General features: G+C 35.5%; 1 protein-coding gene across 2 annotated transcripts in view; it reads left to right on the top strand.

The window, feature by feature from the left end:
• LOC112055995 (zinc finger protein ubi-d4) overlaps positions 1-13,574 on the top strand; it is a 29,018-nt gene extending 15,444 nt beyond the window's left edge. Inside the window, exons 9-12 of one of the 2 annotated variants that reach the window (XM_052885191.1) lie at positions 135-240; positions 8,243-8,355; positions 8,810-8,947; positions 9,287-13,574. In XM_052885191.1, the coding sequence (XP_052741151.1) occupies positions 135-240; positions 8,243-8,355; positions 8,810-8,932 (342 nt within the window). In that variant the 3' untranslated portion in view covers positions 8,933-8,947; positions 9,287-13,574. Of the gene's footprint in view, positions 1-134; positions 7,586-8,242; positions 8,356-8,809; positions 8,948-9,286 lie in introns of those variants that run through there. The other variant, XM_052885190.1, reaches the window with a different exon arrangement.
• The last annotated feature ends 5,068 nt before the right edge of the window (positions 13,575-18,642 follow it).

The following is an 18,642-nucleotide window of genomic DNA, read 5'->3' as shown; positions in this document are numbered from 1 at the left end:
CGTCCTTTTATTATAAGAGGTCAATGCTTTTCACACTTTTTTTTACATGTGTTGATTCTAGGCGTGCAAGTCAGGCTTATAAAGCTTGTTTTTATTTGTTATCAATTTCACCTGACTAACGTTTTCACCCCCAGGCGTCACCGTCACCGTACTGCGACTTCTGCCTCGGCGACGACCGCGAGAACAAGAAGACCGGCACACCGGAGGAGTTGGTCAGCTGCTCCGACTGCGGACGATCAGGTAAGCGCCGCGGCCGGCCGCCGCGCAACGGCACGACCAAGTGCTACCACCTCGCCAACAGGGTCTGCGAGCGGCACAAACACCTCAGGGACATCAAACTCAACGGCGTGGTGGAGATCCTCACCTCCATGTCCTACCCGGCGGAGGACTTCGACACGTTCGCGTCCAAGACTAAACTGTTGGAGAACTGTGAGTACGCCATGTCGCCGCCCTCCTCGCGCCAGAGTCCCTCGCACGAGGAGCTCATGGTCAACGGGTCGAATGTTAGCGGTTAAACTATGTAGCTAGGGGAAATGTTGGATGCGCGTTTTAATGTTTTTTTTTTTTGTAGTACTTATTTTTTTCATGTGTGTGTGTCAGAGGTGCGCCTGTGTATATATAGGGGACAAAGTAAGGTCATAAATAGTCACGTGTCACTGGTGTACAGTGCCCGCCACCGAGATATTGTGTTTGTGAAGTTAGCAACAAATGGTACAAACGACGAGCCGGCTAGACGCGACCGCGCATCTATACTCGTTCCGCAGCTAACTTCACAAACAGAAAGATCCGTGGCGAGCATTTTATCTGACATTTGACGTCCGTAGCCAATTCATTGGATTTCGCCCCATAATATTTTTTTTTAATGTTCGATTAGTTCTGGTGGCCTTACGGCTGGGGCGCTCCTCCTTCGAGCCTTGGGCTCGTGGCATTTGGCCAACCATGTAATTGGACCACTGACAATATAGTCATATATAAAGGCAGAAAATTGAAAAAAATTTTGTATTACATAATTGATTAAAAACTATAATGGAACTTATAGCTAAAAAATAGTATTTAATCATAAAATGTGTAGTTTCTTTATTTTTTTAATATTACCACAGAGTAATATTTAAAACGCATAACGATTTATCTGCATCTAGTAAATTCAAAACTAAAGGTTTTTCACCCGGATATTTATTGCACTTTAAAGATGAAAGCAGTAAAATGTAGATTTAAAAATGAATTACTGTTTGTTTTTTACTTGTTGTAAAAGTTATATTATATCTAATTTCTGTAAATTTTTTGACCATGACTGTTAAATTCCCTTTTATTGTTAGCCAAACAAAGGTACATTCAATTTCTCTTTTATAATATGACACATGATCCTCACAAACAGAACGTTTTTATACAATATGTATTAATTAGTTTTGGCTATGAAATAAAAGTTCTGGTATATTATATATGTTATGTTGTTATAAAAAGTTTATTATTATTACTAGATTTATTGATTACTTATTTACAAAAAAAATATATATATAAATTTTTATTTTTACTATTGGTGCTTCTATTTTTTCTATAATTCATAGAGTACCAAATATTTTCAAAATGACTAATACAATGTGTAGTCTCCTATATGTGAGATGTATTTAACAATCTTTGGAACATATTACTAAGAAAAGGCGCATCTACGCGAGTATATTTATATGTATCGGTCAACGTTTATTTAGATTTGTTTAGATGTCACAAAATGTGTGCTGCATCACTAATATACTCAGAGGCACAATTATCCGCCCACTTTAATATACTCGCGTCATATTAAAGAGGGCGGATAATTGTGCCTCTGAGTATATGTGCGTGGTATTTTTTTTTTCTCTTCATAGCTTCTTACCAAAGAGGTTCGCTCGCTTCAGTTATGTGGATACATTCCAAGTCATAATCATTTAGTGATAGGATTTTATTGTATCTAATGACATATCTACATTTTATATCTAGGTTAGAGTAATGCAATTTGAATGACAAACTATTTTGTTTTTAAATGTTAAGGTTAACAGTGCCTTTCAGTCTACGGCATAGGTTCTCAACGTGGGCGATACGTCCACTTGTGGGATTCTCAGATTATCAGGGGCCAGTAGAGAACCCAGAGGAACATAGAGGGCATTGAGACGGCACATAAAGCAGTTAGCAGTTTGATTTGATTAAAATAATAAAATATTAAAATATATAATAGTTTAAAAAGAAGAAACCCAACAAACCTACATTATTATTTATTATGAGTGCGTATGAAAATTAAGATATTACATGAAAAATTAACCAAAAGATTTTATATTTAGATTTACATTATTAAAGTGAATGATGTGATTTTTAAGAGCATAATTAATTGAGTGTTTCGAATAAAGAAATATTCTCAAAGGCAATATAAGTTGGGCAATTGGGCACAATACGGTTGAGAACCTGTGGGCTATTAAGTCTGGTATACATTATTACGGACTTGTGATCTTAATGTTGCCATGTTTTTCTGTGTAATGACCGTGGATGCCAAATAAATTTACGATTTGTTGTTATATTATCTGTTTTAACGTTTATAGATATGGAAAAGGCAATTGCGTTTGTGTCTTGCGGCCGGGGGGGTTGTTTTTCATGAATGTATGGAGGGGTTCCTTTTCATGAATGTATGGAGGGGTTCCTTTTCATGAATGTATGGAGGGGTTCCTTTTCATGGATGTATGGAGGGGTTCCTTTTCATGAATGTATGGAGGGGTTCCTTTCCATGGATGTACGGAGGAGTTCCTTTTCATGATTGTATAGAAGGGTTCCTTTTCATGAATGTATTACTAATTTATTTTTGCATGGCACATGGCACAATGGTACGCATTGTGTATTATTGTCACTTTTCAGAGTGACGTCACGTGTTTCGCTTCTTAGACGCTACACAAGCTCATTTGTGTGAATGTGTGAAAATAATTTACATTTACTGAATGTAAGAAAATAATAGTCTACCCTCCCTACCTATCCATCCCTACCGATATGTACTGTTTACCACAAACATATTAAAAATTAGGGTATAAAACACTAGTCATTTCACACCTAATAATAATTATAATTAACTTGTTCTTAAAGTAATGAAAATATGTTGGATTAGTAAGCTTAGAACAATTAGATAGTTAATATATTTTGAATAGCATTTTATAAACAAACTATAAATAATTTATATCAATTGAGCTATGAATTATAACAATTGAGTTATGAAGTGGCATGTTTTTTCTAACTTCATTTTTAATTTGTTTGTTTATAAACAGTACACATCGAGTAGGGCTATGGTATAAACATGTTACGTGTTTAATTGCTTACCTACATATCATAAATATCGTTTTAATTGAAGCAATAATTGTTAATATAATGCAAATCAAAAGGTTATTTGTTTATTATATATTTTTATAAGTAGCAAAAAACAGCTATTTTTTTTAATTAGACCAATCAAAACTTGATTTGTCAGGACTTGGAAGTACAATAAAATCAATTAAAATAAGAAGGAACAGATTAGTTGGTTGTAAATCAAAAAACTAAAAAAAATAGTTGCTTAAAATTATTCTGTAGGCCTATGTGTAAAATCTGGACAAGAGAAAAATATATTGTCGACCAATAGCGACGGAGTCGAAAATATCACTCTCTTTGTCGTTGCAATGGGACGAAAGAGAGAGCACGCTACTGACAATGTATTTCTCTACAAGATATCTCGTAGGGTGCATCTTGGGCCTACTTGTTGCTTCTATTCATTTTCAAAAAATTTCAGGCGATCAATTGTCTTCAATTAATAGAATGTGCCTTGCGTTTATAAACTTTATGATCATATTGTATATAGTATTGCTTTATACATGTCGTTTATATACAATTGATGTATATTCATTTAATACTTTTTCCCTATAGAAACTATTCGTTTCAGTTTAAAAAGCTGTGTGTATCAACATTGTACACGCCCATGAAGTGGCATATTTCTTTTAGAGTTCATTTCATAGGGAGTATTTAACACGTTAGCTGCGACACTGATTATCTGTACTTTTCCCTGGCGCGGTACGAGGTTTTTTGACCTCGTACTAAAACTTTCTGTTGCGCGGATCGAGGTTGATCGACCTCTTAACTTTTGAAAACGCTAAAATCCTTTTTTGCTTGTACGAGGTCAATTGACCTCGTGCCGCAGCGAACGTGTTAATGATTTTGATGTTTACTAATTTGGTTTTGATAGGAATTGTTTGAAAACATCTGTTTGCCCAGAGCGGTGATATGTGTAAAAATATTTTGCTCTGGTCTCAAAATAATATAACTTTAATGTACTACGTATAAAGAAGTTTCACTCCATAAATTAAATATACTTCGATAACTTTGTGCTCCCAACTAAAAACTGCCCTAAAACCAAAAAGATCCTAGCTTATCTAGTCATTGTAGCTCCAAAACTATATTTGCATCAACTATTGTGGATTGTTTTATTGTGAGGCAGAGTCAGAAAGAACTAATTTTTCCATAAAATATTCCCACACTCGGAAACGTGTCTGAATAGAGTGACTCGATACATGAAAAAAAATAAATAAAAAAAAGTCTTATAAGATCGAATGTAATATTTTAAATTATATCTCTCGTCTTGCTCTATTGAAGGACTTTTTGAGCGATAAGAAGGGATAGAGTTATAAGAGAAGGTGCGCCTGTGTGCGTTTTTAGTTTTGTATTATTAATTAATATATACGTGTTTTATGAAGATTATTTAAAAATGATAATTACTTAATAATTCTTTTTTTATTTTTGAAATGTGCCAACGAAATTAGGCAAAGCTAACCAAAAATTTATTTAGAGAGAATTGAAATTGCTAATCTACAAGTGTTTGAGGGCTCAAGAACAAAATATAAATGGCATAAGAATAAAAATGAGCAATATTATACATTTTTAGAGCTTCAAAGTGCCTTTACCATCGTCTCTAAATGCATAACCCAAAGATTTGTAACAAAAACAAAAAAAAAATTGTTGTAAAAACTAAAATTTGATGTTGTAGTTTTATCATATAAAAATCATTCCTATAATTTATTACCGTTTTTTCTTAATAAATTTTTAATAAATATGTTGTATACCTTAGTTATAGTTAAATATATTTTAAGAGCTGAGTAACCAAATTTTAACTGGATAATTGACGTCTTGTCGGTAAGAACGACGTCACTGAAATGACTAACGTTACATTAAATCAATGTGGGGAAACATTTTTGGTAATTACCCTCACTTTAATGTAAAAGAAAAAAAATATGTTCAATTATCCACCACAATTAATTATCGACATATTATTTTTAATTCGGACTGTTGTTAAGCTTATAAATAATTTAATAATATAAATTGAATATAGATTTTAGGTTAGAAAATGCAGTATAGCTTGTTATTGCAATGATATTGAAAGAATATACATACTATATATTAATAAATCGCGGTTAACTGTCAATTCAAATAATATGCCTGTATGCAAAAGCGACCCGGTTTTGCGTAAAGGCATATTATTTTTCATTTTCAAAATCAATTTCATTCATAATATTACGATGTGTAATGATCTATTTCGTGATTATTTTAATCATACATATGCGTCTGGATTTATTTATAAACTTGTTTATTGTATTTTTATGCTTTATTTTAATATGAAATTTTCTCAAAGTATTCATTGTTTTTCTTGATTTAAATATAATGTACTAAAATATGTAATGTCTATATTTAATTGTAGAATGTGCTGTAGTAAAGATTTTCTATGATTTCACGGTGCCTTAGGAAGTGCAATTTGTTGTATAATATGCTATGGTGTTTGGACGAGACTCATGTGATACAGTTTGATTTGAAAAACTTATTCGTTATGCGGAATTAACGGTAAAGCAATGTTATCCATTGTATGGAGCTCAAACTTCGTCCCAAATAAATTATTAATAACTAACCTCTTTTCCGCAAATATTGGAAAAACAAGAAAGAAAAAAAACAACATCTTCCATTGCATTTATTCATAAAAAAAAAATATTCAAAGATACCTCTTAATTTTATGCACTAAAACTTCTACATTTCGACGATTAATGCGGATTTTAATAAAACAACTCTAACTGTTTCAAATGAATTTCGTTTTACCAATACATCTAAAAGAGAAAAAATAATGGATATAAATATAAATAGTTAAGCAGTTTTGATTTTTACGCAAAGTTTAAAGATTACATAGTTTGTTTGTTACCATTGCTGAAAATGATTTTTATTTTATTGTTACATGTATGGTTATTAGTTATTAATGATTTTATACACAACATAAAAGAAAAGCAATGTATATTGCAAGACATATTATTCGCTAAGACAATTACAAGTTATTTTGATTTTTATTTTGTTAAACTCAAAAACATTTTATAAAGTAAATAGGGTGTGACGTAAATAAAGTGATCTACCAAATACATGTTTTAGAAAGATACATTGTCTGTGTTACTATAATTTAATGTTGCTATATATAAATATAATACGATGCGTTTTTAGTTTAAAAAGTATCATAAATGCTAGTACGGAAGTGCATACATGCTTTACTATTATTATAATTGCTACTTCTAACATAGTAAGATAGCGACGTCAATGATTGGGTTATGCCTGGCAGCCATTTTGGATAACTCTTTTTTTTTTAATAAATATAACAGTGTTGCCAAACGGTAAGTTATCTATAATTGTTTTGTTATGATTCGACAAACAAAATACAATACAAGAGGAGGAAGGAGGAGAAGGCGGCTTCCGCGGTGGATTTACAACACTGAATTCCTGGGTTCGATCCCCAGCTGGACCGATTGAGATTTTCTTAATAGGTCCAGGTCTGACTGGTGAGGGTTCGGCCGTGGTTAGTACCACCCTACAGGCAAAGACGTACCGCCAAGCGATTTAGCGTTCCAGTCGTGTAGAAACCGAAAGGGGTGTGGATTTTCATCCTACTCCTAGCAAGTTAACCCGCTTCCGTCTTAGATTTAATCATCACTTACCATAAGGTGAGATTGTAGTCATGGGCTAACTTGGAGAGAATAAAAAATAGGAACTCCTCTGGTGTTGCAAAACTGTCAATGGGCGGTGATTATCGCGTAACATTAGGTATGGCGTTTGCTCGCAATTTAATAACCCAACTAAAAAACAATACCATTTACCTTTGTTCAATCCTGCAGCTTTAACTGTATAGTTTATTCTAATGATTTTGATTATAATTTCGATTACAAAAAAACTGTACAGTTAAAATGAACGTCTGTAGCCCGCATTTCATCCAATAATGACGTGCCATTTTGAATTGTAATATCGCTTATTATAATGTCAAACGGCAGTCGAGAGCTAAACTATCCGTGAATAAAAAAAATATACAATAGTCTAGGGATAGTAAATGCAGATTGTAACTCCAATTTTATTGTTTATGGGATTCTCTTGCTTATGGAACGTGTAATTTGAATTAGATAAGATACAAAAAAAATAATGTCTGTCAGCCATTGCCCAGTCAATGAGTCGTATCGTATCATTTTGACCTCATTTATTTTATTTGTAGAACACCGTGGAAATGTTTAATATATTAAAATGTATGTTCAAAAGACAATTGAATTTTTATTTTTTTTTTTGTTTTTTTCTGTGCTGAAGAATAGTGAATTGCACTTCCTAAAGACACTATGATACTTTGGATATAATTATTCGAACACAGTTTTTCCTTATCGTTTCCCGGTTGGTTATGTAATTATTATATATTTCTTTTTTTTTATTATTATTATTTTTCACTATTGTTCGGCACATTTATTTACCTTGGGAGGGAAAAATCTGTTTATTTTACATACGTGAAGACAACAATTTGAAATTTATAGGTAAGAAAATGTGCCTTGCAGTAAGTGAAAATATTATCATATTTTTGAGATTTTTAAGTATACTTGGCCAATTTCAAAATAAGTGTTAGTAACTTTAATTCAAAATCTTGCATAAAGATAAAAAATAGTTTTTAATAAATAGTAACAATTAAAATATAAATACTAGTAAGTATTCGTATAAATGCAGTGAACATGCTTATTGCAAGTATACCAACATATAATAATAGTTTTACAAATTATCATAGATGTTTTGTTCTTTGTTTATTTATATAATACAATAAGAATGATATGTAAAGGTGTCTTAACATCTTATCATGGTTTTTTATTATTTTGAAATTGGCAACAATTTTTTTTTATGAAAAAAGAGGGTATTTATTTATTTGTTGTCACGCACGCAGGTCACCCGACGTGCCTGCAGTTCACCGTGAACATGATAGTGTCGGTGCGCAAGTACCGCTGGCAGTGCATCGAGTGCAAGTGCTGCTCCGTCTGCGGCACCAGCGACAACGACGTAAGTATTTAAAAAAAAAAAGATTGCCATATTTATTTCAATTCCCCTCCAACTAGTCGGGTTAGGAGTGGGTACGACAATAGTCGTTGAGCTATTGAGGCTTTCAAAGCCACTACCAGAGGCAACGACAGAGATGACGATATAAATGACGCAAGCATCGGACTAGACAACGCCCCGCTGCAGGACAGCGATACAATCGCAGTTCGCATGGGGCGAAGAACTAGTCTAGACACCGCCCCAGCTCTGGATAGCGAGGATTCATAGGCCAAGATGCCTTAGCCCCGAAAGGTGCTAGAAAGATCACCGGGGGAGCAAGTTCCTCCGCGTTTTACTCGGGCAAGGAGGCCAAGCCTCGAGGCCCGTACCCCCACCCGACGCTCTTGGAAGAAGATGACCCCACTGCTGTTTCAAAGTCATACTTACCGAATTAAAAAAAAAAACGTTTAAATTGCAGGACCAGCTGCTGTTCTGTGATGATTGCGACCGCGGCTACCACATGTACTGCCTGGCGCCGCCGCTCGACACGCCGCCGGAGGGCTCCTGGTCGTGCGCGCTGTGCATCAAGGAGTTCCACTGAGTTCCACTGAATGTTGTGAGTCGCTTACGCTTCTGTATTTTTGCCTACACGCCCAGTTTAGCTGTTCAATGATGACCGCGGCTACTATGTTGTGTCGTCACTTTATCCCAATGGCATTATCAGTAGTTGAAGTAGGCCGAAAGGTTGCTTGAATGTAGTCTTCAAAATTAATTTCAGATAATGTGTTACGAACTTTTCGATCTAATTTCTCCTTCACCTTTTTATCATTGAAACGCCAGGAATCGCTATGTTCTATATTATTATTCCTAACAGCATCGGTTTTCCCTAGACCTGTCCCTTTATTTTGTCAACTTATACATCAATGATTCTAAGTGACGCCATCTTTTGTTTCAGATGAATATTAAATGTAATTCAGTAGGCTGTCTACATACAACACGACCTAAACTGGTTTGTCTTAAATGAGTGTACAGACGACGTTGCCATAGATTATAGAGTTAATAGCATAGAGTCGGATGTGGATTTATGTTACATATTACGAGATGATATTTTTATAATTTTACGAGTTGATAAATGTTATTATTTTTTATTAAAAGTCTTATGTCTGTTATGATGACATTGTTTTTTTTTTCAATGTGTGTTTTAATGTTTTTAATTTTATCGACTATAATAATAGTTACATAAAATTGGTTTGTAAGTTTCCAAACTCTGGATCCATCAGAAAATGAATTAACATTGGTTAAATAAAATATTTCATTTGTGAATACAATATACGTACCTAGTTCTATAAAGTTCAATCACATCTTACCTTAATACAAATTTATTGCATTAGTTTCACTTTGACGATAAGACTGAGAAGATTGTTGAAGATTTTGTAAGTCCACGCGTGTGCTCTCTTGAACTATTTGCAACCGACCGACAAAATGGCGAGCTCTACACGTTATAACTGCAATGGTCGCTATTGGTCGACGGACTCCTTTACACGGGCGGCATGTAAGACGATAGCCGACGTCGTGTCGCCCGTGTAAAGGAGCCCTTACTAACTGCTAAAACATTTCTAAAATGCAAATTGTTTTAAATCCACATTCGACTGATTTGATTATCGTGTTAAAAGTTATGCGTACTCAAATTGTATGAAAATTACATACGTCTATCTATGTATAGTTCTTTCTACCTCTACCGGTGCTTGCTTTAGCTGATTTTTTTTTCTCAAAAATTCGCGATAACCCCTTGTAGTATAGTGTAATGTAGTATTTCAATTTCGAAGTTGGGCTCATTATATGTACGTACCTAAATTATTTTTGTCTGGCACCTCAACATGATATTCTTAGGAGAATCAGGATGATGATTTAGAAATAAGAATACTAATGTGAATAAAAGATTCATTTCATAATTTTTGGAGTGTTAAATCTCTTGTGAAGTAATATTTCAACATTAGTGTTCTTATTTTTAAATCCTCATACTCACTTCTAGAATCTCCTAGGAATATAATTTTGTATATAGTATATTATGTGAACGTGTGTGAAAAAAAGTTGGCCTATAATTTTGTGATCAGGTTAATCAGTCGAAAGTCTATTAAACTTATTAAATGACTTTCAATCGCAATTAAATTTCGACATTGTTAATAAATAGAACAGGTTTAACATATTCATTGCCAAGCCAAAATCTTGGAATTACGTAAATGGCTGTACAAAATTGTCATGGACCACCACGCGACTTCGCGTTATCGTCCACAGTTAAAAGCCGCTTCACGCGACGTCGCGTGGTGTGCCGATGAAGGTGTAAAAATATTTCCATACTTAATTAGTATAGTATGCGTGAAACTTCTTAGACAGCTCTGAACATAGGCGTATAGCGCAGTGTAAAAAAATCCCTGCGAGGCCATTAGGTATACCAACGCACTTCGGAGTGTTTCAACTTCAGAGCGGACCAGTTTGGTGCGTACTAGACTTTAATTGTGTAATCGAACATTTTTTTTAATAAGAAATTAATAATTTTGTACATGCATGCATAAAAAATATATATAGGTATACCTACACGTTGAATTGTTTAATGGAAGTTACTTTTCTTTTTTTTTTAACGAAATTTACTAATCGAAATACAAAGCATTCCAAGATTATGAAGTACATATGAAACAAAATTATAACGATATTTCGATGATTTGTCACCGTCTTGAATTGCGGCCGTAAAAACGTGTACCTATTTATGTGATAATTTATGACAAAAAAAAAATTACTGCAGGAATTCATAAGAGGCTATCAAATGTCATTCATAGTGCCTACTTTAGTCTGGTTTGTCGCGAAATGGAAAAAACAACATTTACGGTAGCCATGTCTGTATGAAATCCTCAGCACTTTCGGATATCAAAAATTGCCAGTAATAAGCTGTTACAAACATTAGTCCACCATCATCTAATAAGTGTCAGATAGCCTCAATAGCTCAACGGTAAGAGCGGTTGGACTCATCACCGAGGGGTGGTGGTTCAATCCTCACCCCGTTGGTCTATTGTCGTGCCCACTCCTAGCACAGTTTTTCCCGACTAGTTGGAGGGGAATGGGAATATTGGTCATATTATAAAAAATATAGCAAATATTCTTTTTTAAAAAAAAAAAAAAAAAGCTGTTTCACAAGTTGTATATTTGTCATTTGACATACAGTAAGTGACAAAATTTATGGATATACTAATTCTGACACTTTTAGGCCGGCCGCATACACTCGTTTTCGTTTTCCTAATGCGTTAGTTCGAAGCCTTTACGTTTTTTCTCATTCGCAATGTACATTATCGTGAGCCGTGATAGCCCGATTCCGGAGGATATGGGTTCGAATCCGGTCCGGGGCATGCATATCCAACTTTTTAGCTGTGTGCATTTTAAGAAATTAAATATCAGATGTCTCTCCAAACGGTGAAGGAAAAACATCGTGAGGAAACCAGAGAATTTTCTTAATTATCTGCGTGTGTGAAGTCTGCCAATCCGCATTGGGCTAGCGTGGTGGGCTATTGGCCTAACCTCTCTCATTCTGAGAGGAGACTCGAACTAACAGTAAGCCGAATATGGGTTGATAATGATTATATCTCGCATTCGATACGTACGCGCAGAATTTGTTCCGTTCGGAAAAAAACGTAAATCGTTAATGTATTTTATATTGATTTTATGCATTCGGTTTTCCAAACACAGAAAATGGATTCGGAAAATAACGAGTGTGGCCAGCCCTATTAAGAAAATGAAATGGGAAAATTAGTTTTTTTACTTTAAATTGTAAATTTTTACATGAAAACTACTCAAGCAAACGATGTCCTACTTATAGATAATTCTATTGTATAGCGCTGCTTTATTGGTTGTTTTGGAAAACACGCTTACTCTTATGTTTTTGTAGTTACTGTGAATATTGTACATTTTATGCTCTATTCGATAGGTGTGATAGATTAAGGTCTTCGTTACAAAATTACGTATTGATTTCATTAATATAATTAGATATATGTATTATAATAATAATAATATACTATTACCAGTTTCAATATAAACATTTGATCGAATCAAAATCATCATAATACATATTATGTAAGGCTTTTAATTTACGAATTTATCAATGTATATTTCATTTTGCAGGGATTAAAAAACAATAATAATTTACCAGAAAGTTAGGATTTTACTTAAATATGGCAATACTGATGCTAATTTGAATGCGTAGAGTTTAAATCGTAGATATGCTCCATCGTGCTCTACAACAGGTTCTCAAGTTTTCCGGAATCTAAGACTGCCTGGTAAAGATCGCTACAAAGCGATAAGGCCACCTTTATCCTACTTCTGTACAATTTAATTCTAATACTTGTGTGGGGTACAAATTAAGAATAAATACCTATATAGTTTAATTTAATAATTTCAGTTATCTAGACTTTGTAGTTTTCGTTCTGTGAGTAACTAAGTGAAAAAAGGAAACTAGAGATATTTTTTTTTATTATTGCCTTTGGCTTAGCTGTGCTCGTTAAAATTCCCAAACGATTGAAAGAATGGTGTAATATCTACGAATTAAAGCTAGTCGAACATCATTCCTAAACTAAATTGACAGAACTACAAACGTTTACCCGTAGACAAAGAATGAAATAGAAAACTGTCTGGCGTTCGTTGTCAACCGATATTTTTGATTTTGGCGTGATTTTGACATCACGACATTTCACATTTTTTTAATAATGTATTTTATGTTAACTGGTCACTTACAATTTCCAAGTTGAAGCTGTTTGTATTCACATTACGTATATTTTATATTTTTTATAACAGCATGAAAATGTATTACTAATTGACAGATGTGAAACCTGACCCGTCGTTGGGTTTGTTAAAACGACATATGCCTGTGCGTCTGTCTTGTCTCGTTCCTTTACAGATTCTATTCTATGAATAAGTTGGTTATTCTATTTTTTGTGAGGAGACACATTGTTCGTCTATTTTTTTCTTTGTCTACGCGTATACCCGTGCATATATATAACTGTGTAGTGAGTACAATATTTAGTTTGCTCAATTTAGTTAAACTCCATTATACTGCTGTTGTAGCATTGTATGGCCGTCTGTACATAATGAAGCTTTTGCTTGGCGATAATTTTAGCGGACACTTTATTGTAAACTACTAATTGTTAAAGTTAATTATCGATTTAAAATTAAAAAAATAAAATAAATTGTTGTATTAAGAATTAATATACGGACAAAAGTATAATAATAAAGATTTTTATATTGTAATTTTGTTCGTCTCTAATTGTCTCTTTCTATTATGAAAATGTCGTGTAAGACACGTGTCCGCGAATCACGACAGTGAATGTGTGTAATGAAAGACATAAACCGAAGTAATCGACTCAGTATTAGAACTTTTTCTAGCGACTTCGCTCGAGTAAATATAAAAAAAAACGTACGAGAAATAAATATATAACTTGAATCGAAAATGTAAGTTCGTGCGTAATTCTTAATTAGATTGCATCGTGTCTTATAAGACATTTTTATAATGAAACGGAGCCAGCTATTTGTTAGTATCCATTGTAGGGTAGTTTTGTAATTTTATTTTTGTATATTTTTTTCTAACGGCTTAGGGATAATCTTGCAAAGCGCAAATGCTCGTAGATATGATTCGTTAGGTATACCTAACGAATTATATTACATACTATGATTGTCCATAGCGGCTATGGATACGTATTTTGTTTTCTTAAATACATGTTAAAGATCGAAATTCATGTAAATGACATATTTTGCACGCAGCGCCCACCTATATAGTCGGATGCAATCTTTGTGACGTTTCAGAACATTGTGCGTTAATTTTTGGGTATTAGCGGTAACGTATGGGCGTGCCGGCAGGGCATCACCCCTTATAGAGCAAGAGCCCACGACAGCCAGACCTTCGTTATTTTATAAAAGTTGAAAATTTCTCTGTAGATGTCTCCTATACAGGTAAGAACGTCCAGCGGCTATAAAGTTTGGGTTGTGGTTACCTGGGCAGGTAACAGGTAGTAAAGGTGTATAAAATAGTACTTGAAATTCGTTAAAGTATAAAGCTCAATTTTTTTATATTTCCTTCGGGATAACTTTAAAAATCTCGTCATCCATTGCCGGACACTTATGACAGTTGCTACCCCCTGCCAGACACCCCTAAACTTTAATAAATTATAATTATACTTTCGTTATAGTATAAAAGCTAAATTTTATATATGTTACTTGGGGACTTATAAAAAGATGTTACCTCAATAGCCGGACAGTTTTCGTGGTTTTTACATCTTGCCAGACACATCGAAAGTCCACTATAGGTGCGAGCGCGAATGCTTAGTCGATTACTATTTTTAGTGAAATAGGTGATTTTGTAAATATTATGTTTATGTTAAATTTTTTTCATCTATACTTCTATACTTCTATACTTTACTTATACTTATACTTATACTTATACTTATACTTATACTTATATATTATAAAGAGGTAAAGTTTGTAAGTTTGTAAGTTTGTCACATTTTTTAAATGGGGTAATCTTCGGAACTACTGGTCCGATTTTAAAAATTCTTTCACCAGTAGAATGCTACATTATCGGGGAGTGCTATAGGCTATATTTTATATTGGTATCATATAAATTAGCCGAGTTATCACAGTTTTTGTCATACAGGTCGGTCCGAAAATCCTCTTAAACAGACTTATTCGCATGCGCTGCCTTAACTATTGTGTAAAATTGAAATAAATGTATGGAGACTTTATGTATCTTTAAAAGTTCTACAAAAAAGTCCGCGACACCATATATCTATCTTCTATATATTAGCAGATATAGTACCTTTAGTGTTTTAAAAAATATTAATTATATATACTAAGGTTTACGTCATTATTTATACAACTAAACTTTAATCCTTATTAAAATAAATTATTTAATAATCACAAGGATATTATGGAGATAAGATTTGCCCTTTACAGTATGTTAATTACTTAAATAGTTTCGGAGATAATACAAAATTTCTAAAAGACGCAGAAATTCCGCTATATGACGCCCGGCGCTTTCATTTACGTAGTTCCCGTTCCCGTGTGAATATGGGGATCAAACATAGCCTATGACACTCGCAAATAACGTAGCTTTCTATTGATAAAACAATTTTCCAAATCGGTCCAGTAGATCCAGAGATTACCTCCTACAACCACACGAACTTTACCTCTTTATATTATTAGCATAGAAGTCTCTATTTCTCTTGGTCATACCACCACTCTCGAAGGACTGGACCGATTTTGCTAAGGGAAGGAGTAAGATAGAGAAGTTACAGGGTAAGGTAGGGTACGGGTAGGGAAGCGTAGGCGTAGTGTAGGGGTAGGGTAGGTTTAGGGCCGGGTTTAGGGTAGCGGTAGGGTATGGGTAGAGGTAGGGTAGTGGTAGGGAAGTGGTAGGATAGGCGTGAGATAGGGGTACGGGTGGGATAGAGGTAGGAAAGGGATAGGGTACGGGAAGGGTAGGGGTAGGGGTAGGATGGGGGTAGGGTGTAGGTAAGGTAGGAGTAGGTTTGGGGTAGGGTAGGGGTAGGGTGGGGGTAGGGGTAGGGTAGGGGTAGGGTAGATGTATGGGTTGGGTAGGGTTGGGGTAGTGGTAGGGTAGGGTTAGGGTAGGGTAGGGGTAGTAGTAAAGTTGACATCGAAATTTACGCGGACGAAGTCGCGGGCGTCCGCTAGTTAATAATATATAAGAATTAAGGAAAACAAACAGCAATAGTCATACAACTAAAATATAGATTGTACTCGTAGAGAGAACGCCATCTATGGGTAGCCAATAAATCTAATTAGAATGCGCCATCTAGTGATCACGGTATATAACTGAAATGAGAGTTGCGTTGTTGGACTTATTACCCGAATGGTTGGACAAGTGGAGAATGGCAGTCAATGTGGGAAAGACGGCCGCCATAGCATTCAACATTCGGAGGCCGCTACGTAATCTCCAGCTACGAGGGCAGGGCATAGCATGGCAGACCTCAGTCCGTTACCTTGGATGCTACATCGACGCCAGCCTGAATATGATCCGCATGGTGGACCACACTGTGTGTCAGGCTGCGGCGGCCAGGTCGATGTTGCACCAGGTACTAACATCCCGACTCCCACTGAGGACCAAGCTGAAGATCATCAGCACCTATGTCCGCTCCCGTCTCACGTACGCGGCGCCAGCCTGGTACGCCCTGTTCTCCGCGTACCAGAAGAACCGGCTTCAGGTCCAGCAGAACAAGTGCTTGCGCCTTGCCACCGGAGCTCCAAGGTACGTCAGGAATGACGTCATACACCGAGACACCAGGACGCCCGCCGTGGAAGAATTCGTCCGGAACCTAGCGCACCGTATGTTCGTGCGCGCAGATAACGGACCATACCAACACCTCCATGGCATCGCACCCCACCGCGAGAGACCGCCGAACGGGCATCCCCTACCTCGCGAGCTCCTTCTAGTGGCCGAACCTGCAGGCGCTGACACTTACGGCGACGAAGATGGCGACGAGATGGATGACGCACATACCGGACTTGACACCGCCCCAGCGCAGGATAGCGAGTAATTGCAGTCCGCGCGGGGAATTATGATTGACATCGTCTACTACCCTTAGGCCGAAAGGTCTCAGCCCCGAAAGGGGCTGGAAGAACATGACCGGGGGAACAAGATCCCCCGCGCCATACCCGGGCAAGGAGGCGTAGCCTCGAGGCCCGTACCCCCACCTGGATTTTTGTCCGGGAGGAGATGACCTGCCTGAGTTGCGTATCTATCTCAATATATAATGTATCATCTATGGATGGTGCGCAGTAAAAGAACGCACTCGACTAAGCGCTCTATCTCACTCGCACCTACTTGAACAGTTGTTACCCCGCACTCGCACTATAGTGGACTTTCGATGTGTCTGGCAAGATGTAAAAACCACGAAAACTGTCCGGCTATTGAGGTAACATCTTTTTATAAGTCCCCAAGTAACATATATAAAATTTAGCTTTTATACTATAACGAAAGTATAATTATAATTTATTAAAGTTTAGGGGTGTCTGGCAGGGGGTAGCAACTGTCATAAGTGTCCGGCAATGGATGACGAGATTTTTAAAGTTATCCCGAAGGAAATATTAAAAAATTGAGCTTTATACTTTAACGAATTTTAAGTACTGTTTTATACACCTTTACTACCTGTTACCTGCCCAGGTAACCACAACCCAAACTTTATAGTCGCTGGACGTTCTTACCTGTATAGGAGACATCTACAGAGAAACTTTCAACTTTTATAAAATAACGAAGGTCTGGCTGTCGTGGGCTCTTGGGCTATTACCCATTTTGACCTTATGTATGACCTGCGCGTAGCAGAGCTTATTTTCGACCCGTCATACATATTGTGTCCGATTATAAGCGCACCGATTTTATCGATTAAATGACACGCTGGTGCGGTGTCGTCTAAGTGCTACAAATTAAATTATTAAGTATACCTTAAGTAACCTTGCGATTAGTTCACGTGTATATTTGTATACTAGGTATATCTTTTCAATACTCATGTAAAGAGTTACTGATTATTTATTGTAATTTAAATGTTACAAGCATTTGCGACTTTCAACGATTTTATGTTCTGTGTGAAGCATATTATTTAAAAAAAAAAATAACTGTTCAAAGCATGAGCAAATTTCAAAATTGCAAAATTCATGATCGCGGTTACGAAATTTGTAAATAAATTATTTTAAAATAATAAAATATAAATATGTACGAAAACGCGAATTGATTATAAAATAGAAATGCAAGTTTATCCACGAGGAAAATGCATTTCACCGAATAATGAAAACCTTTCAGCGTGAATAGACATAATTATAATAAAATTGTTATTTTTCTATTCATTTCATTTAAATTTTTGATAATTACTCGTATAATTATCAAAAATTGCTCGTCTATGACATTATATACCTCTGTGTAAATAACTACAAGGAGGTATATAATGCATATTTTATGTCTATTATGATTCGACTTTGTAATCTGCTTCCCACAGAGCCGCGTGTAGGTGTAAAAAATTCTGGTAAGTAAAGCTGTGATCAGACTAGGTGGTTGTGATGGATTAGCGTGGGTTTACACTTTATAATGCTTTTTTTTATATAGTAAGTTCTTTATAGCGTTGGCGAGAATCCGAATTTTGCTTTAAATGTTTCGAACAATAAATAATTATATTCCTGCCAGTCTCGATGTGCGTCTGTTACTTTAAGTATCATTTTGTAAATGTCGCGTCTCGACCGTACGTTACACCGAAACAGAACACGAAC

This window comes from Bicyclus anynana, chromosome 2 (genome assembly GCF_947172395.1).
Source record: "Bicyclus anynana chromosome 2, ilBicAnyn1.1, whole genome shotgun sequence".
Taxonomy (NCBI): Eukaryota; Metazoa; Arthropoda; class Insecta; order Lepidoptera; family Nymphalidae; genus Bicyclus; species Bicyclus anynana.
This window is presented reverse-complemented; position numbering and strand designations above follow the sequence as displayed.